The sequence below is a fragment of the Antedon mediterranea genome, chromosome 6 (genome assembly GCF_964355755.1).
Source record: "Antedon mediterranea chromosome 6, ecAntMedi1.1, whole genome shotgun sequence".
Classification (NCBI taxonomy): Eukaryota; Metazoa; Echinodermata; class Crinoidea; order Comatulida; family Antedonidae; genus Antedon; species Antedon mediterranea.
Window position 1 is genome coordinate 26,501,885 of NC_092675.1, and position 22,078 is coordinate 26,523,962.

Sequence of the window (22,078 nt, forward strand, 5' to 3'; positions counted from 1 at the left end):
CCTTGAACTCTGATGTTGAGTTTGACCATTGAACAGCATGAATGTCCTCCAATTTGAAAGAACAGTTACCATAAACGTGTAGATGCAGTTGTGAAGTTGTTAAAGATGGTTGAAGAGAGACAAGATACTTAATTAACATTTCAACCTCTCATTTATATACTTCCTTTTAATTTATTAAAAGATACCGATATATCTTATTTAGATGCCTTTAGGCGTGTATATTGTACATAAATGATGGGGGTTTGCATTAGTATTGAGTGTACGCATCTGTTTAAAATGCACATTTAGAGTTGATTAAATAATGGCATGCTATGTAATTTAAAGATAATGTTTATAATGGATGTGAATGTTGCATGTGAGTTTAGCTTAAGTGTAAAGTACTTGAATATAAAAACTGATGGTTGAATGCTAATATGCTTTATTTAAACAGTGTGTATGTATAATACATAATACCTTACATAGTGTGTTATAGTACATAATTGTGTGTCCCCATTATGGAGTCAAAAAACCTCCTAACCTCCTCATCCAATCTCCCTCCTCATTAGTTTTACCCACCAAATAATTTACAGAAATGTTGGATTCCAATTTGAAGTATAAAGTTCTGTCTACACTATCAAACATTATGTGACAAACAAATGTGATGTGCCCATATATGGACACTATAATGTCATCATTACCATATTTGAGCATATCACCACCACCCACATTTGGGCAGGGAGCACATCATACTTTTTTGGCAAACTAGTTTGATAGTGTAGATAGAGCTTAAGGTTTTAATCATTTAGATGGGTGTTCTCTCAACTGTACATGATGATGTGAACATGCTTGTTCTGTAGAGGAATAAAATTTAGTCTTGTTACACCATAGTTAATTATACTTGATCATAAAGCATCGGAATGTGTGAGAAAATGTTGTGTGTGAGTGTGTATTGTCCTATGCTTAATGAATAAATGTAGCAGTATAATGACACTACTAGTAGCATACCATATGCCTCGTGTACCCATGCTTTTAGACTGTAGTGTGTATTCATAACATGCGATTGCCTTGTGTGTATTGAATGTCCTTTTACTAAACTTGCAATGTCTCATACATATTAAGGTTTTAATTTTGAAGTGGCAAAATGATAATTTATGAAAACAACTATCTGGGAGTCGCAGCCACATCGCAATAGATGCACTGGGCAGAAATAAATAGCCGTTGAGATACCTTTATTAATGTTTTTCTGTTAATATTACATAACTAGTTGTTGCCTACCATTTTATAATGATCAGTAATAATCAGCATAACCACAGTATTCATCAATCAGTAATCAACAAAAAACAAATTTTAATTATTTAAATGATAAAATAAGCACAAAGAAATGAATTTATTTGCAAATGTATTTGTACTAAATAATGTTTATTTGATTTTCAGCATTGTAATTCAAAGGAAAGTGACAAACAGAACAGTAATCGTTGACGGTGAAGAAGTCAATCAGTCACAAGATATCCAAACAAATATCGTTGAAGATGGCGAAGAGGTTACTGACGCGAAGGAACTACGTGGAGATCTCCAACAAATCGTGGACAACTTCCTTCAGGATGATGTCATTTTGGATGACAACCAGAACGAAGCGTGATTTTTATTAATATTAAATTTTAAAAATATGTTTGTTAAAAAGATTTTAAAATAAAGTGTTGTAAATTTATGTGAAATGTTGATTATGATTGAGTGTGTGAATACGATTCATGGTAGTTAATGAAGGCTTGTTCTCACTGATAATAATAACCGTATTCGTGTTGCGTGTCGTTGATATTGCACGTCTCACTGCGTTGATATCTGTCCATTTTCTTATCGTAGACCTAGCACGTAAGTTTAGTCCATAGTGTTGTTGGTGTGTATATCATTCGATAAAAAAAAAGAATTTAAACAGTTAATTGAAAATACTATTGTAGTCCAACTTGCCATAGATTATTATTGCTAGAAAAAAAGCCATTGTTTTTTCATATTAGAAAATTATATAGTATTTACACTAATTATACTGTACCTTGAGTATTGCAAAGTTACTTATACATTTGTTTCAGGACTATTTTCACTTGTAAAACAAACAAAAAAAAACAAAATCTAGAGTAATATAACAACCATTTAAATTTCTTTCACATTGATTGATTATTACTTTTCTGTGTGCTCCTAAATTAGGCTCTCTAATTTGTAAAATTAATTATGATAAATTTAATGGATAATTTTTGGAGGTTTATTACGATTTTTGTGGTTTTGCATGATAAATTATGTCTTTTTTTTTTGTACTTGACCTTGTAACCCCAGTGACCTTCTATGAACCAATAAAATTGTTTATTCAGACTGATGGTATACAGAAAACAAAATCATGATTCATCAGTTTCTACTTAAATGTAAAATAGTTTGCAAATATATTCCTTGATGTTTCAAATATTAAATCCTTGGATGTTAAATCAATCCTGCTAATAGAGAGTAGAATCAATTATAATATACTGTAAACTGCAGTTCATCGAGGAATACATTTAAAATAGATGGTACTTAATAATCTATATCATGTGATCTAATGTTAGAGGTGATTTAATTAATCTATCATTCATAAATTTAATTGTAATAAATCAATTTTTTCTGTCCTTTTAAGGAGCATATTTTTATGGCATATTCCTGAACATTTCACTTAGATTGTTTAGCATTTCACATCATGGTTTTAATATTAGTACTTGAAAATAGTTGATTTTTATGTTATTTCATTCATCTGATAAGATTATGTAATTTTCCTTGCATCATGTTTTTCATATTTAACTATAGGGTTAAGTAATGTATGATTAAAATTGATTATTCGTGGTGATTTTGATTCCGCAAATTGTAGTGCAATTGGGTATAAAATCAAGTGTAGGTATTTTTAATGTACAAATTCAGTGATATTGTTTTATGTGCCAAAGATATTCCTGTCCCAATGTGGTGTTTTTGAGTCTTCAGTGCATGTTATCATGTAAGTGTTATACTCATGTACAACGTTGAGGGCGTGCGTCCAGGTGGCTGGTTTGAATATTGCTGTTACCTAGGAAACACATTACAATATTTGGTGAATAATGAATTAATAAAAGCTGTGAATTGTGCATCATATTTGTGTAGAATAAATTTTTAAGTCGATAACACAATATACATACATTATAGCAACATATGAGCACATTTTGTTTGTAATATCGTTACCCTCATATCAAAAGTGCCTAAGTCATTTTTTGTAGTTTTGAGAAAAAGACTAAAAACCTCGATTTTTTTTAAATTCTTTAAAACCAAATAGTTATTCATTATTTGTTCTATAAATATATATCAATAGAAGCTAAATGTAATATAGGTAAGAAGACACAATATAATTATTGCGCAACGTAATAAAATGACTTAGGCAAAAATATTTGGATATAGTGTGACTTAGGCAGTTTTACAAATGAAAATTGCCTAAGTCACACAGCTGACTTAGGCAGAAACACAAAAAACGATCTGAGCATGTGCAAATGTATATAAAAGAGCTCAGATAATGTACAGAGGGCAGTATAATGATATAAGCAGTGAGTACAGGGAAATTTTCGAAAAATGGCCGATTTTCGACCCTTTTATTTTTTGACGTAAATGGTTACTATATAATAAATGTGCACAAAATGTGCACAAAATAATGTGCAGAGTCGAATAATTGGTTCTGCGCATGTCAATTGTGCTATCATAACCATATTTGACATAAATGGTTACTATAGCACAGTTGACATGCGCAGAACCCATTATTCGACTCTGCGCATGTTTATTATGCTATAGTAACCATTTATGTCAAAAGTAAGTGGTTACTTTCGACATAAATGGTTACTATAGCATAAGAAACATGCGCAGAGATGAATAATGGGTTCTGCGCATGTCAATTGTGCTATAGTAACCAGTTTTGACATAATGGTTACTATAGCACAATTGACATGCCCAGAACCCATTATTCGACTCTGCTCATGTTTATTATGCTATAGTAACCATTTATGTCAAAAATAAGTGGTTACTGTTGACATAAATGGTTACTATAGCATAATAAACATGCGCAGAGTCGAATATAGTACAGGAATTTTTTCAAAAATATGGCCAATTTTCGACCTTTTTATTTTTCGATAAAACTGGTTACTATAGCACAATTAACATGCGCAGAACCCATTAGTCGCCTCTGCGCATGTTTATCATGCCATACTAACCATTTATGTCAAAACTGGTTACTGTAGCACAATTGACATGCGCAGAACCCATTATTCGTGTCTGCGCATGTTTATTATGCTATAGTAACCATTTATGGAAAAGGGAAATTTTCGAAAATTTGCCGATTTTCTACCCTTTTATTTTTTGACATAAATGGTTACTATTGCATAATAAACATGCGCAGAGTCTTATAATGGGTTCTGCGCATGTCAATTGTGCTATCATAACCATATTTGACATAAATGGTTACTATAGCACAATTGACATGCGCAGCTGAACCCATTATTCGACTCTGCGCATGTTTATTATGCTATAGTAACCATTTATGTCAAAAGTAACCACTTATTTTTGACATAAATGGTTACTATAGCATAATAAACATGAGCAGTTTCGATTAATGGGTTCTGCGCTTGTCAATTGTGCTATAGTAACCATTTATGTCAAAACTGGTTACTATAGCACAATTGACATGCGCAGAACACATTATTCATCTCTGCGCATGTTTATTATGCTATAGTAACCATTTATGTCAAAAAATAAAAGGGTCTAAAATCGGCCATTTTTCGAAAATTTCCCTGTACTATAGTACAGGAATTTTTTCAAAAATATGGCCAATTTTCGACCTTTTTATTTTTCGATAAAACTGGTTACTATAGCACAGTTGACATGCGCAGAACCCATTATTCGACTCTACTTAGTTATTTCGTTATGGGTAGTAAATGGTTACTATAGCATAATAAACATGCGCAGAGACGAATAATGGGTTCTGCGCATGTCAATTGTGCTACAGTAACCAGTTTTGACATAAATGGTTAGTATGGCATAATAAACATGCGCAGAGGCGAATAATGGGTTCTGCGCATGTTAATTGTGCTATAGTAACCAGTTTTATCGAAATATAGCCATTTGATCGTGAAAAACTTCGTGTACTATAGTACAGGGAATTTTTCGAAAAATGGCCGATTGACATAAATGGTTACTATAGCAATAGTAACCATTTATGTCAAAAAATAAAAGGGTCGAAAATCGGCCATTTTTAGAAAAAAAAATGGTTCTGTACTATAGTACAGGGATTTTTCAAAAAATGACAAATTTTCGACCTTTTTTTATTTTTCGATAAAACTGGTTACTATAGCTATAATCATATTTGACATAAATGGTTACTATAGCACAGTTGACATGCGCAGAACCCATTATTCGACTCTGCGCATGTTTATTATGCTATAGTAACCCTTTATGTCAAAAGTAGTGGTTATACTTTTGACATAAATGGTTACTATAGCATAATAAACATGCGCAGAGACGAATAATGGGTTCTGTTCATGTCAATTGTGCTATAGTAACCAGTTTTGACATAAATGGTTACTATTGCATAATAAACATGCGCAGAGGCGGTTCTGCGCATGTCAATTGTGCTATAGTTAACCAGTTTTATCTAAAAATAAAAAGGTCGAAAATTTGCCATTTTTTGAAAAATCACTGTACATGGAAATTTTCCAAAAAATTGCCAAATTTCGACCCTTCACTATGGCCCTGTAAGATGATAACACCATATATGCGCATATATAGCAATATTATGGCAAAATGATTGATTTTTAAAAAGTGGATATTTTGGCCTTTTTTTCGAAAAAATCCCTGTACTATAGTACATGGAAATTTTCCAAAAATTGCCAAATTTTGACCCTTTCATTTTTTACATATTCTAGTCACTATGGCACTATAAGATGATAACACCATATATGTACATATATGGTAATATTATGGCATAATGATTGATTTTTAAAAAGTGGATATTTTAGCCTTTTTTCGGGAAAAAAAAAAAAAAAAAAAAAATGGGGCGGTTTTTCCACACAAAAAACCTGTACTACAGTATAGAGATTTTTTTCCAAAACAACCAAATTTTGGCCTTTTTATTTTTCGACCTAACTGGTTACTATGACTAAGAGATGATAATAATGCAATACACGCATATATAGCATAACATTTTGGTAATTTTCAGCATCAACATTTGTTCAAAGGTAAAAAATGTAAAAATATGGATTAAAAAAAGCATAAACCAATGTATACAACAACTTACTTAATTTTTTATTATGTGTTCACATTTACACAATAGGCGATGCAGACATGTACTGAGGATAACCCTAGTATACACGAATGACTCGTGAATTTATATTACAAACGAAATACCCGTATAACCAGAATAACTTATTAAATGCATCAGCGTAACAATGATAAATTGATTTTTTTGCAGAAAACAAATCAATAATTAGCTATAAACATTTTAGGATAGTAAATTCATATTGAAGTTAATGGGATAAAATCATTTCAATGTCTTCAAAACTTCTCATCTTTTAACATGCTACAAACTATTTGCAATTTAACATTTTTTGTTTTTTAGCACGTTGTGCAGGAAACGTAGGATAAATAGTTCATCAAAAAAATATTCATTCTTTTTAATATGTCCAAATAATCAGATAATCTGTAATACTGAAGTATATAAATGATGGATGAAAGGAAATCCCTATTTTCATAACGAGTTGAACAATCTTTAAAAATGGAATAGGAGAAAGTGGGTGGGGGGTGTAATTTATAGTGAATGTCTTTTGATGAACGAAAATGTTTTAAGTACAGTATACACAATTATAGGAATCTTGTTATAAAATATAGTTTAGATACAATACAGGTATAATAGAACACATGCAATTGACAGGCACAGAACCAATAAAATACTGAATGATATACTGACAATTAATTAATTATATAAATATTTGTCTTCAGCTAAACACTGTAGTTGTTTTTTATTTTGTCTCCAAGTATTGAGGCCAACCTACTCTTACCTGTAATGTGTTGGTTTCTATCAGTAATCTGCCATTGGATTAATATATTGTAAATGTAATGATGTGTTTAGAGGTTTGTCAATGCGCTAACAAATAATTTTACAAACTGAATATTTTACTGTTTTCATCACCTTACTATAACTTAACAGTTGCAAAATTATTGCAGTTTATATAAAGTATAGCATGCAAAAGAGGAATTAATTACTTAAAAAGTTGTGTACTACTTCTAGTTTTAACAAAATTAGAAAGGAATAGTTTTAAATATATACTACTGAAAATAGTGTTTATTTACATTCTAATCTAGTTATGCAGATGTATGATATACCATTGTAAACAAATTTCATTTGAAGCTCAATGAAATATAAATAATGGCATATCTCTTACATATAGTCTATTATTATTCACATTAAAACTTTAAAACAAGTCTTAATAATCGTATAATTACATACTTTAAAACAAGTAAGTGGGTTCAACTATGTTTAAAAATAATATAATGATGTTGCAACGAGGTATGTATAAGAACAGAAAGAGGGGTTGAGAAAATTTACAATTGTGTTTATGTTTTTAATATACCCCATTGTATTCAATGGTATTTGCAACTGTATGTAAAAACTGTTTTCATCAATGTTAACATTTAAATGATCTAGGCAATAGTTTAAATGTCGTACAATATGGGATAATATAGGCCTACTAAAGATAAAAAACATTACTGAAACAATAAAATATATATTCAGGTAGAAAGTATACACATAAAGAGAAAAGTAATTTATTTTACCAAAAATCTAAGAATGTATATATAAAAATTCAGCAAATACAATATGAGTAAACGTTCCATTTATGCCGCATTCAATAACAAATATATTCATAATAATTTGGGCATAAAATGTTACTTTACTTTTAAAAAGATGGTTCTTTACAGACACCATGTACTATTATATACAAGTTTAATATATTATCACAATAATCGTACATAAACCCTGCTTGGAAAATTCCTAAATGTGTTAAATAAAATGTCAGAGGTCATCTTTTTTAAATTATAAACTTTCCACATGATTAAAAAAGTAAATATTAAGATTACAATATTTACTGAAATTGAATTGGCATACCAAAGTAGGGCACACCCATATATACATTGAAAACTGAATTAAACTTTTAAAGGAGACAGGAACTACTTTAAAATTTGGTTTAGGATCAAATCTGTTAAAATGTTTTACAGAGATTCAAACTTCATAACCATACTATTCAAATATTTCACAACATTTTGAAGGATGTTTGAAGGATATTTTATATTATATTTAAACATAACATTACTGTACATGAAAACAGCACCATTTAAGGGATCACTACAGCAGTTATGTAACAAACAGCGTTTCTTTATTTCAGTAATGCTCTACAACTTAGGAATTATAACCTGCCAGTAAAGAAACCGGCAATAGTATTTCAAACAGACTGTTTATAACAATGTTTTAAATTAAAAATTGAAATGTCTTTGTAATACGTATGTAGAATCCGTAATAAATATTATCTTTACACTCATACATGAGCACTGATGCTTAGCAAATGTTGTATAGTGCTACAGGGGTGTAGGGTTATGGGGGAGAGTTGTGCAGAACTGGTGTTGAGGAATATGTAAATTTAATTTACCAGTATTCACCTGCATGCACGTTTTTCACAAGACAGTATTATATTACAAAATACTGTATAGTTGATATGTTTAAAATGAACAACATTTATTGTGAGTTTTGTCAATTCAAGGTCAGAATTCAGAAGGATTTTGGTTCCAAATTGAGTTCATTAAAAGTATTATACAGTACATTAACTCGGTCTTGGAACAATTCGGAAAGCATAAATACAAAATGGTAAATCCTGCAGCAGAACTTTAATTGTAAATGAGAAGTATATGAAACATATTTTAAACTGGCTTTTCATAAATTAAATACTTTTTCTCTCTAAAAACAAGTCCAGAACTAACATGTCATATTAATATAATATAGTTTTATTCATGCAATCACTTGTTCTTATTATCTTTACACTTAATAACTGTATTACATTGGCTTAAATACTTCATATCATATTGATTCATAATGCTATTAATATTGATTTATACATATTCCGCAAGCTCCAAATCATCTTTAAGCCACTGGGGCACTCTGTAATTCAGCTTCGATAGCAGGCCTTTAAGTTCTTGGTTGTGTGATTGGTAATACTGTGATAAGTAGTTCTGTGATTTCTGATCCATTGGAGGGTAAACACGCCCCTTACTGTTGCCCAAACATTTAGTTCGTCCATTGTTTAGTAACTGGCAGTAGAATCCTTTTTTGTTGTCATATCTAGATGGTATCAATCAAAATATTGTTAAAATAATAAAGAAACTATATAATAGCACAAAAACCTTGTTCTTAATCTTCCTTTAGCCAGTAATAACAGCAATTTTGTTCTATTTTCGTGTTTTAGAAAAAAATTCTACATCAAGACTTTTATGGGCTATCTTTTTCAGTTTATTTTTTTTATTTTACAGTTTTTTTTTCTATTTGATACTGTTTCTTTATTTTATTCATAATTCATATCCATAATATTTTTAAGTATTTTAATGAGAAGTAAATAAAAATCAAATTTTGACCAATTTCTTTGTGACTACCACTACGAATATGGAGAAAAAGTGCGACATCACATTCCCTATCAACCGATTTAATTGGGGCTGTACTTGTTTGGCCGGTACACAAAATTAAGACAGAAACGCTAGTTTAATATATTTCCACAGCATTAAAATCTATTTAATACTGCGCACAAACTATTTAAAAAATAATTCTTCAAAATTCAAGGCTCAGTACAAAATTTAAATGCAGTATATTTTACAAACATATAGTGAATACTCGCAGAATGTAATGAACTTACTTGAGATGTGTAAAATAATCAAATTGGTTTTTAATATGCAGAAAATGCTGAACTTTAGACATGGTCCCTGCTGGATTTTCTTTCAATGATTCTCCATTTAAGATTAGCAACTACAAGAAAAGCATACATCATCATTAACATTTAAAATTGAGCCGAGTGGATGATAAAGATATGATTAATTTATTTTGATGCTTAGAATTTAGTTTAAATATCATATTAGTAGTACTAATAAAGTTGAAAATGTCTCACAGTACTACAATCATTTTCTAGAGAATTATTTTCAACTTACTTCACTTAATTTTTACGACTTACATGGTCTATTGCAACCCTTACTTATTTTTCTTAAAGACTTAAAATATCACATAGTGCAACTTATACCAGAATATTCACTAACTCAAAATAAAGAATTTTGAGAATGGAACGTTGTGATCGATATCATCATTTTCAAGAATCTTTTATGGATATTTTTGTATTTAAAATACAAACCTGGTTTGCTGAATAATGTGAGAGCCAGCGATCAAGTTGTTTAGCGTACTTTCCCGGTTCTAAGCATCTTCTACGCAGGTCGTGAACAGCCGAGTATGACAATTCGTCTGCACTTACTACATCATAAAATGTGTAGTTTAACGCTATAGGATCGTTGTGAGATCTCATATGCTGAGAGAACAAAAATATTGTAAAAATAAATATCCTTCATAAGAGGTTGTCAGGACACTCGTAAATTTTTAGACTATTTTCAATGGTCCACAAAAAATAAAAAAAGAATTTTGTGAAAAAAAGTTAAACATATTCATTTTTTTCTTAATAATCTTTTTCAATAAAAGATATTTAAAAAAAGGGATGGTAAACCCATGTCTATAAATGCTTAGGTAGTGGCACTGTATAGGCCATCAGAAAATCCTGGAACTATTACAAGATTTGAACCCGGGACCCAGAGGTTGTAAGCAAGCATTTCAAACACCAAGCCACAGTACCACAAATTATCCAATAATGTGATCATTCATTTATGTGTATGTGGCATGGCAGATTAACTTAAATACAGACACAAAATTAAGAAGTCGTTATGGTTATGACTAAAGGACTTTTTTTAAAGATCAGATTTGGTAATAAATTATTCAATAATTTTAGATATGCCACAGAAACACATCACATTTTGCCTGTGGACACAATCCAAGCAGACAGTCTATGAGCCGGAAGCTCAAGAGACACAAAAATTATGAAATTTTAAATGAAATGCTACAGGATAACAGTGAAATTGCATACAAACATATATTTGATTATATTTAAATAAATTATTAAATAATACAATGAGTTGAACGCATACGTGTAGTAGTGCATATCAATTTGTAATCACTTTGTCAAACTCAATAAACTAAAGTTAAATTTTTGATCAGACTGTCTCTTCAAAAAAAGAACAATACAAATGTTAGAAAGTCACTCTATGATCAATGCTACTGCCAGTTCACACACACACACATACACACAATCATGAGCAACCCACTCATGATCAATGCTGCTGCTGGTTCATATACAACATTGTGAGCTAGTTACTCATGATCAATGCTACTGCAGGTTCACATACAGTATCAGTGAGCAAGTTACTCATGATCAATGGTGCTGGTGCGCACACAATATCAGTAAGCAAGTTACTTATGATCAATGGTGTAGTAGGTTCACATACAATATCATGAGCAAGTTATTCATGATCAATGGTGCTGCTGCTGGTGCGCACACAATATCAGTGAGCAAGTTACTCATGATCAATGGTGTAGTAGGTTCACATACAATATCATGAGCAAGTTACTCATGATAAATGCCGCTGTTGGTTCACATACAACATCATGAGCAAGTTACTTATGTTCAATGCCACTGTAGGTTGACATACAACATTGTGAGCAAGTTACTCATAATTGCTGCTACAGCAGATCCACATACAGTATTGTGAGCACGTTACTCATGATCAATACTACAGCAGGTTCACATACAATATCATGAGATGATCAATGCTGATGCCAGTTCACATACAACATCATGAGCAAGTTAGTCATGATCAATGCTGCTGTAGGTTCACATACACCATCATGAGCAAGTTACTCATGATCAATGGTACTGCAGGTTCACATACAGCATCATGAGCAAGTTACTCATGATCAATGGTACTGCTGCTACACACTCAATATCAGTGAGCAAGTTACTCATGATCAATGGTGTAGTAGATTCACATACATCATCATGAGAAAGTTACTCATGATCAATGTTACTGCGGGTTCACATACAACACCATGAGCAAGTTACTCTTGAACAATGCTGCTGACGGTTCACATAGCAAGTTCACAGAGAAAGTTAATAATAACCAATGATACTGCTAGTTCACATACAACATCATGAGCAAGTTACTCCTGATCAATGCTGCTGCTGGTTCACATACAACATCATGAGCAAGTTACTCCTTATCAATGCTGCTGCTGGTTCACATACAACATCATGAGCAAGTTATTCATGATCAATGCTGCAGTAGGTTCACACACAATTTCATGAGCAAGCTACTCATAATCAATGCTAATGCAGGTTCACATACACCATCATGAGCAAGTTACTCATGATCAATGCCACTGCAGGTTCACATACGGCATCATGAGCAAGTACATCATGAGCAAAAAATGACCATGTTGAATCAGTACATTACTAATACCATTATTCTTACATTAAGATAAAAGTTTAAAGGTTTATTTTACCTGATACCATGAATAAGCTCTCTTTGAGGGGCTTATCAGTAATGTTATCAACTTGGCTTTGGGTAGCAGAGAATGTACTCGGCGAGGAACATTTGGATTATCAAAATATGTAGCACTCTTCTCAAATGTCACGGTTGAAGGGTTTCCTGGGAAGAACTCCAGGTACCTGGATAAAGATAAAAGTAAGTTGTTGGCTTAAATCCAGGACCATGCAAAGCAATTTATTTGTGGTACCTTTCATTTACATGTACAGAAGAGTCTGTTTCATTTAAATACTAAAAGATGGTTGTCAACTTTAATTTTATTTTATTTTCAGTACAGTATAATGTTTTATATTACATGTAATTGACTCTCTGGCCTCAATGCTGTTGTTACAGAAAGTTTGTGTATTATTTTTTGCTAATGAATGTTAAATATATCGGATAATATAATCCTTTTTTTTATCAATATCATGTCTTGGGTATAAGTCCACCCAAGGTTAGGACTAAAAAAATGTTAATGTCGACGTAACATAGAGACAGTATCAATATGTACATTTCTTCATAGTATGAAATTAACTTACCAATCAATGCCTCTAAAGTAATTGGTCCCACTGAAAAACTGCACCTCTTCATACGTTTTAGTGCTATCTATATTGCTACGTATGGCTGGATGCATACTTAAAAATGTGTAGAGAGCAGTGGTTCCTAAAAGATAATTGTTTTTAAATTAACACCTGTTCCCACAAAAAAAAATAGAAAACTTATGTGCATAAAAAAATTAATTTCTACAATAGAATTTTGATTAATAATTAGCGTTTTCTTTTGTTAAAATTTAAGAAATATTCTCGAAGATGCAGATCACAACATAGCCCTGGTGGTATGTGAATCAAATCTCCAGTTCGAGTTGCCATGCCCTCAAATTTGTTACATATGACGGATATCTTTGTAATACTGGTTTGTTTCAATCAACATTAAACAGGAAACAGCTTTGTTTATTAAAGTTCATTCTTGTTTCTTTAGAGTACATATTGCTAAAATAATGTTTTCATAACTTTCACTTTAAACACTTGTAACTTCAAATAGCTATCATAAAAAAATAAATAGTATTTTTAAATGTACTTTTTGAATGTTCATAAATGTTTGACCTTTCAAAGAAATCATTAAACAAATATTATTTGCTTTCTGTTTTTAAACTACAACAAATATTATTTTGCAATTGTTCAATGTGTTAATTTTAAAAATCAGTCTAAAATGTCACCTGTTTTTTGTGGGCCAATGATCAGAAAGTCTGGCAAGTTTTTGCATGATTTATTCTCCGCCCATATTTCAAGATGTCGTTTATCATCACATGGATTCTAAAAGAAAATAATTATTAAGTTATAGTTAAGAATGATGCCCTTAACATTTTGTTTCTCATGTGTACATATTATGGTGGTACTTGAGAATAATCATCCCACACAATCATACTGAATTTCACATTCAATATGAATGAATGACAACATAGATTATGAATATGATTAAAGTGTAACAATATAAAAAATTTAGTACAGTATTAATATTGAGATATGGCGTAATGGTAAGGGGATCACAAACAACTATTTGAGAGGCATGGGTTCGAGACCTATCTGTGCAATATTGCTTATATCCTTTAGCAAGATATTTTACATATTAATGTACACAGAAAGCATATTACAGTAAGTTTAAATAAAGAACGTTAGTACTTTGAGCATGGTACTGTGGCTGTCATGTGTCCTTAAGCCTGGTTTCCATAAAATCGTTACACGACAGAGCGTAGAGATTCTATGGAAACGCTAGAATTTATCAGGGATCTAGTACGCGAGCGCTAAATATTCCTTGGTACGCGTATACGATTCATCGCCGACAAAATCGGCAAAGTTGAACATGGTTGAACTTTGACGATTTGACTGCGATGAAGCCTTCCTGATTGAGTCGGTGACATCTGCGCGTGTAGCGATTTTAATGGAAACGCTGTAGCGACGGTGTAGCAATTTTATGGAAACCAGGCGCTACTGAGGACAAATAATACATTTACACATTTTGTTATAGTTACTGTAGTTTAGTTAAGCAGTAATTTAGTAATACAGTTTAATAGTTGACCAAAAAGTGATGTTCTACAGTTTGAAGTGACAATTTGTTCTCATTATGTTTCATATCATTTCCTTGCTGATAATCGTCGTCTAAAATTGTCTTGCGCAATCGGGGCTAATTAACTTATAAATGAATCGGTATAAATGTGTCTGACAGTGTTGAAATGTTCTCACATTAGATGCACATTATAACATCATTAGATGTCTCAAAACATAATAATTAACTTGGCCAAACTTGACAGCATTAATAATAAATTTGTGCTAAAAAATTAAGATGAATGCTTCCATTGTTTCATATCTGTATTAAATTAGTAAACCTTATTTAAGATAAAAAAAAATAAATAAAACTCAGGGGTAGGGGCATCTCAAAGGAAGGGTTAGCAAATATTGCCCTGGCTCAGATAAGGTGGGCATACAAAATTCACACCTTTAAGCTCTGTCTACTCTATTAAACTAGTTTGACAACAAAAATGTGATGTGTCCAAATATGGTAGTGATATGCACAAATATCATAGTGATATGACATCATCATGTCCATATATGGGCACATCACATTTTTTTAACACATAAAGTTTGATAGTGTAGACAGAGCTTTACACTTAATATCAGTATCCACTAATACACTTTCCTATCAGAGTAAATCTAATAAAACCTTGTTACGTACAGTCCACAGAGGTTCTTTCTGGTCTGGATATAAATTAAAGTATTTTTCAGCTAGTTCCTTCGGCGGCACTGTCTTCAATCTTAGGTTCGTCCACTTATCAACAAAGTTGATGACGTTATCAAACGTGTACAGCGCAATTCGGTCGTTACCATAGTTTGACAAATGCGTCATGTATATGTTCACCTAGAGAGAAATTAAAAATATGGCTGTCACGATTTATTTGACCACTGTATCAAATGGTTCTGCTGATTTTATTTAAATGTACTTTAGTTAAAAGCTCAAAACCCTAGACACTTATTTAGTCCAGATTGGTAAAACTTTTTCTCTTGAGAGAATTCTCTTCATCACATTCGGTTGAAACATTATAATGAAGTACTAAAGATGTCAAGTTCTTTCTCAGAAAAGTATTTTAAACAACTAGCAATATTTACATAAATATTCTTAAAACATGTGTAGTTTAGTGTATGATCTATTATACTAAAAAGAAAACTTTGAAATATAAATTGATATTTAATGTGTGTTCTAGTTTGCTTGCATAGTTGAAACTAAATACCTGGTTTAATTTGGTTTTATCTTGGAATGTATTTTATTAGCTTGAGGGCTAAAAAATAATATTTACTAGTATGGCATAATATTTCATGTTTAACCTCTTTTCAACCATTCAGCATAATAGGCCTATATCTATTTATTCATTACAAAATTAAATACTTATTCATTATATAGGTCTAGACTTCATTATAGGCCTATACTTACTTAATACATTATAATAGGCCTATACTTAATTATAATAGGCCTATACTTATTCATTATAATAGAAATTTATAGTTACATTTAATAAGTATACTATGATTTTCATATGATTGCATCTTTGGTCGTATTTAAAATTTAAAGAAAATGCCTACAGCAATTAAGAAAAAGGCATTCTCTAATTAAATATATATATAATAATTTGAGATAAATTAGCCTTTTGTTGTCATCTTATATTCTTCCTTCATTCCAATTAAGAATTTACTTTGCATTTTCAGGATAGGGACATTACACACTAAAGTCATTTTAGCCCATACCCTATAACCACTTTATGATTGTACCTGTACTGACTATGCACTATAACATTTAAGAATAGATAAGCTTTCTCCATATCCTACATTAGGTTTGATTGCTTCATAACAACATCAAATATTATAGTATTATTTGGCATTTGCAGATGATGTAAGTAAAGATGACCTCTCTGATAACATTTCAATTCAATCACATCTAAATTGTGTAAACCACAATTTCATCAATATGTGTACAGTCCACAGCTATAAAATATTTTCGTTTTGTTTTACTTACGGGATTGTCAATGAATGTTCGGAAGAGTTCTCCCCCTTGTATACTCTTGTCCAATTTTGCTCGTCCTCCTGGGTACTTTTCCAGAAATATTGTATGAGTAAACAACCCACAAGTTTGTCTTGGCAATACCTGGAAAACAAAAAAACACTTCTTTTGTGATTGATATGACTTTTTGAAACCTTTATTCTATAAAAAATAATGTGTTAATTAAAGATGTATTGTCCCCCCTGAAAAAATATTTTTTTAAAACATTTTTGTTGAATATGCCATTTTAAATGTAACATAATAGTTACCCACTTTGAAAAAAAAAATGGATAAAAAAAATGTATTTAACTAAAAAAAATGTAATTTAAAGCAAAAATGGTCAAATTGGCTGACAGCCAATGGGTTTTTGGTTGAATTTAACCATTTATTTTGTCATATTTTAAGTAAAAACATTATTTGTTTTTGGTTTTTTTTACGAAAAGTGATTAACCTTATGAAAACTACAAAATAACATATTGAATTAATCTTCATTTTCATGGTTTTGGGGGACAAATCATCTTTAAAAAAAAAACATGTTTATACATGATTCATGAATAAAGTAATGTATTGTACTGTACATTGCAAAATATTGTATAACCTAGTATTATAATTAACATCCAATATGAAATTCTATAATACGTCATGTCCTTGTCTAACTGTATTATTAAATATTAATACTTAATAAATATTTTTTTTTAATGTATAAATTTTACAGTATAACAGATCCGCTGGCTATGTAAAGGTTTTTACAAGACAAAATCAATTAATCATTATTCTCATTTTTGTCAATTTACATCTAAATTATGTTGTTTTTTTTTACCTTGAATACATAAGTTTTATAAAATTTGTAAATTCATAAATCCAACAGGGACGACCTTGATCACATGAGCTAAATTGTATTATTGATTGTACATAAAGCAAACTACGCATAATGGTATAGTGTGTAGTACGGGATTTTATTACTTGGTAATTGGATATAAAATCAATCAAATTATAATTATTATACAATAATAACTTGTATTCAACAGAAAGAATAACAAAAGTGTTATTACAGTAAGTAAGCCAACATTATTAATAAGCATAAATTGGTAACTCTGTAGTTTTGTAAATTGGATTTTCAATCGTATGTAATAATTTTTTTTCTTAAACGGTTAGCAACATAGCAAGAACTCGTCAAGTGATATCAAACAGATGAGAAAATAATAAAAGTTTTATAATTTACAAATAAATATCTATCGGAATGTTACCATACAAAACAAAATACATTTTTCTATATTTGTTAACTTTGTATGGTATCAAAATAAAAAAAGGTAAGTCCTATATTCATTTTGAACGCAAGGGAATGAGCTCAGCAGCCAGGCTGTTAGCTCATTTTACTAAGCCTTGGCATTATGTGGTAGGATGGCCAGTTCCTTTCCACGCCGCCTTAACTCCTAGATGGTATCAAAATAGAACAAATCAAATCCACTACTAACCTTGATCCCTTTGTGGATATATCCTTTTCGCCTTCTAGCTGGGTAGAGATGAGGATACTCCTCTGTACTTGTGACCTGTATGTCCCACACCTTCTTCCACATCTCATACAGTTGATTGTGAACCGGATAGACGCCAGCGTGGTGAGGCGCCACGGCATAGTTGTTATTCAGAGGTATACCATGTTCCTGAAATTACAAAATAAGTTTGCAATAAGGCATGTGACGCAGTGTTAACAAAGTTGGACTACTGATCATGAGTTTGAATCAAACGTTCGCAAAATTGCTTGTATTCTTTATAGGAAAGATATTTTATTTACCTTTGCCTTTCTCCACACAGATGTACAAATGGGTATTAACTATTATTGGTAACTTTGCGCCGACTACTAGCTATAACATTATTGGAGTATGTTTCCGATACATGTTTGATTAAAAAATGACCAGGGTAATAATACTGTATGTACAGCGCTTGAGGTTTCACATCATTAGGCGTTTTATAAATCCAAGATATTATTATAAGAATGGGCGAGTTGAATTTTTTAAGGTCGTTAATTTGCAGTTTTTTGTTTATTAATAGTATTACAAAGAGAGGACCTACAGTATTTAATAAGAACATCAACTATTACTGCAGGGAATAATTTCGCCAGTGTAGCATAGCAAAAAGCTATACAAAACAACATTATTGCTACACATTTCTAAAATTGTGTAGCAAAAAAAGACAATACAAAACTATGTTTCTCGACTAAAAAATCAGTTTGATAGCAATAATTGCTAAACAAAATTTTAAAATGAAATTTTTCCCTGTACTGTATTATATTCTTTAAAAATATACTCAAAACAAACTGTAATTACTCTCGCAATATATAAATTGTTTCTGAAAAAAAGTTATTAGCTTTTAAAAAGCCCAATTACTTATAAAAGATCTTCTTGAAATTATAATATGTTAAAACAAATTTTTTAAAAAGGTAAACACAACCAACAGTTGTTTTTCATATTAGAAATTCTGTTTATATAATGTAGATAAAAAAAAGAAATTCAATTATTCCATAGAAGGAAGGAAGCAGGAAGTAGTATAAACAAACTTAAAAGGTTTCAGTGGAAAGCAATTATTCCTATTTAAGAATTATGAGTCCCTAAAGTACAGTGCCTCAGAGATATCTCTGAGTATGCTAACCGCTTCTTGCATAACATTGGAAAATGGAGCTAGAAAAATAGCATAGTAAAATAACTTCATTTAAACTCTGAATCATAACATCAGTGAATATTAAAATAAAGATTCATTTGGTTTTAATATATTATTATAATTTGTGTAATTTTGTGTATTTCCTCTGTAACCCACTGATTGACAGAAACATTTTCTTTAGTATCAGGATTAGGAGTTTGTTCATCTGACAGTGGAAAACAATATAATGAGGATGAAATACAATACCATATATCTTCTGGTATAATCCAACGCACTCTAGAACATGAAATTGGTCTGACTTGGGAGTGGGGCTATTACCCGGAGGAATATCAGTGTAGGAAAAAAATTATTGGTATTGAACTGGCTAGGAAGAAGACCCAAAGTTGTATTATACCGTACAGAACTGTATGTTTTTAAGCTGGATAGTGGATGCCAACTTGGAATGAAGAAACATAAAAACAATATGTATCTCAAGAGTCAATGGTAATGTTCTGTGATCTGTGACTTCACATACCATATCCATGTATTTTGTTTGAAAACAATATCCAATTCATCATCTTGAAGAAGGTAAATAGAAATGTTAGGCATATTGCCAAGGATAGGCATATTGCCAAGGATAGCATGCCATTCCAATTCATTCACTATTCTTCTTAAAGGTGGGAACACTGTTCACAGACAAACATACAGTACATCTGATCCATTGTTTTTCGTCTTAAAGATATATTGTCTCCAAAAACATGAAAAATGAAGATTAATTAAATCAGACTTTGAATAGGTTATTTTGTAGTTTTAATAAAGTTAATCACTTTCATAGAAAAATAAACAAAAAAAATTATGTTTTCACTTAAAAATAACGTAATAAATGGTTAAATTCAACTAAAAATCCATTGGCCGGCAGCCAATTTAGCCATTTTTCCCTTTAAATTACTGTTTTTTCAGGTAAATACATTTTTTTAGATCCAATTTTTGGTCAAAGTGGATAACTAATGTGACATTGAATGGCATGCAACAACAAAAATTAAAAAAATTATTTTTAAGGGGGACAATACATCTTTAAGAAAAACATCATGACAGGATTTGAACCCAAGCCTGTTAACCATCAATCTACTACTTCACTACAAACAAATAAGAAAATCAAATTTATTAATGAATGTATGATATGAATACAAGATGATTATATATTAAAAGGGAAATAGTTCTTTACTTGCTCTACATATTGGCTAAAAACAATAAAAAGGATTGCATTAAATAAAACAAGGGTAAAATATCTAGAGTAATGACGCTCTAGGGAAGTAATTATACCTTAAGCACATAAAACACAGTAACTCGACTATCTTTTATCATTGTATATTTTTGCCATGTTCTTATTAAATTCCAATCACATCTTATAAATATAGGTGGCTAGGTGATATACAGTACTGTAGCAATCAAATATATGCTGTGCATGTTCTAAAACTAGCTACTGTTCAGAACATGATTAATTGGCACGACACCAAGTTACAAATCAGGCTCATATTATTATCACCTACAGTACATCTTAAGCAAGAACCATCCCAGAATGCCGCATTAGGGGAAGTCTATGGCGGTGTTTTTGAAATTATTATGTTTCTGGGACCAAAGAACCAACATCGTATTAAAATTGTTTTGCGAAAGTAGCAAAATTTCCATAGAATTCTCTGAAATATCTGAAATAGAACGGTGCCAACTCCAGTTGTTCAAAGTCCACTAAGGGTGAATTTATAAAAGTTCCAGGTGCGTCTCCGATTAACTCATTCCTTAACAAGTTTTTAGTGGCCGATTGTTTGATTCAGCAGATGAAGCAGCAAATTTGCAGGGTACATACTTTGGAAGTATGTTTGTAGTGACTCATCAGATATTTCAAAAGAAAATGAAAATTTTATGCCAATTATTTTAAGTTCATTTAAAAAATAAGAACATTAAATCAATACAGACCAGACTAGTCTTAAGCTCTGTCTACACTATCAAACTAGTCGACAAAAAAAGTGTGATGTGCCCAAATACGGTAGTGATATGGCCAAATATGGTAGTGATTATGTCCATACAGTATATGGTGGGCACATTTTTTGTCACATTAGTTTGATAGTGTACACACAGCTTTACGTACAGCATGTGCAGATTAATATTTTGTATAAATGTACCACTATTTGCCATTTACTGTCAATTACTGACACTGAAACAAGATATCTTACAAAATAATTTGAACAATTACTGCAGATTCTTTAGCATTTCAACATATTACAGTTTTGTGATTTCTACAACTGAGCGAGTACCCTACTTTCTAGCTCATTTCTTCAATTCAAATTAATAAATACCCATCAAATGTGAACAAGAGAAAATTGTCAATTATAAAAGATATTTCTTAATAAAATAAATGCACAGATATAAAAATTCTCAATCACGTTATAGATCTAAACAATTAATTTCTATGATTGTTGTACTGCAAACTACTTTATACTACAGCAAATGTGCGTACAAGTGTTGAAATTTTATTCCATATTTATTGAAACATGTTGAGTGATTTAAATGCACAGGCGACATGGATGAGTGCTAGTTACCGTTAACTATATCTAGCGCTGAAAATTTATTCAAATGACTTCTTGTCCTA

The 22,078-nt window shown here is 31.0% G+C and overlaps 2 protein-coding genes across 33 annotated transcripts in view; one reads left to right on the plus strand and one right to left on the minus strand.

The window, feature by feature from the left end:
- The window catches only part of LOC140052368 (uncharacterized), a 116,685-nt gene extending 113,567 nt beyond the window's left edge, over positions 1–3,118 (plus strand). For all 32 annotated transcript variants that reach the window (XM_072097916.1, XM_072097919.1, XM_072097936.1 and 29 more), the window contains one exon: positions 1,414–3,118. In XM_072097916.1, the coding sequence (XP_071954017.1) occupies positions 1,414–1,618 (205 nt within the window). In that variant the 3' untranslated portion in view covers positions 1,619–3,118. The remainder of the gene's footprint in view (positions 1–1,413) is intronic.
- Positions 3,119–6,045: 2,927 nt separating this feature from the next.
- Positions 6,046–22,078, minus strand: part of LOC140051861 (bifunctional heparan sulfate N-deacetylase/N-sulfotransferase 4-like) — a 36,755-nt gene continuing 20,722 nt past the window's right edge. Inside the window, exons 4-12 of the mRNA XM_072097189.1 lie at positions 18,273–18,458; positions 16,774–16,902; positions 15,442–15,624; positions 13,928–14,024; positions 13,251–13,374; positions 12,689–12,854; positions 10,440–10,610; positions 9,954–10,063; positions 6,046–9,388 (exon numbers count right to left, since the gene is read on the minus strand). Of these exons, the coding sequence (XP_071953290.1) occupies positions 9,160–9,388; positions 9,954–10,063; positions 10,440–10,610; positions 12,689–12,854; positions 13,251–13,374; positions 13,928–14,024; positions 15,442–15,624; positions 16,774–16,902; positions 18,273–18,458 (1,395 nt within the window). The 3' untranslated portion in view covers positions 6,046–9,159. The remainder of the gene's footprint in view (positions 9,389–9,953; positions 10,064–10,439; positions 10,611–12,688; positions 12,855–13,250; positions 13,375–13,927; positions 14,025–15,441; positions 15,625–16,773; positions 16,903–18,272; positions 18,459–22,078) is intronic.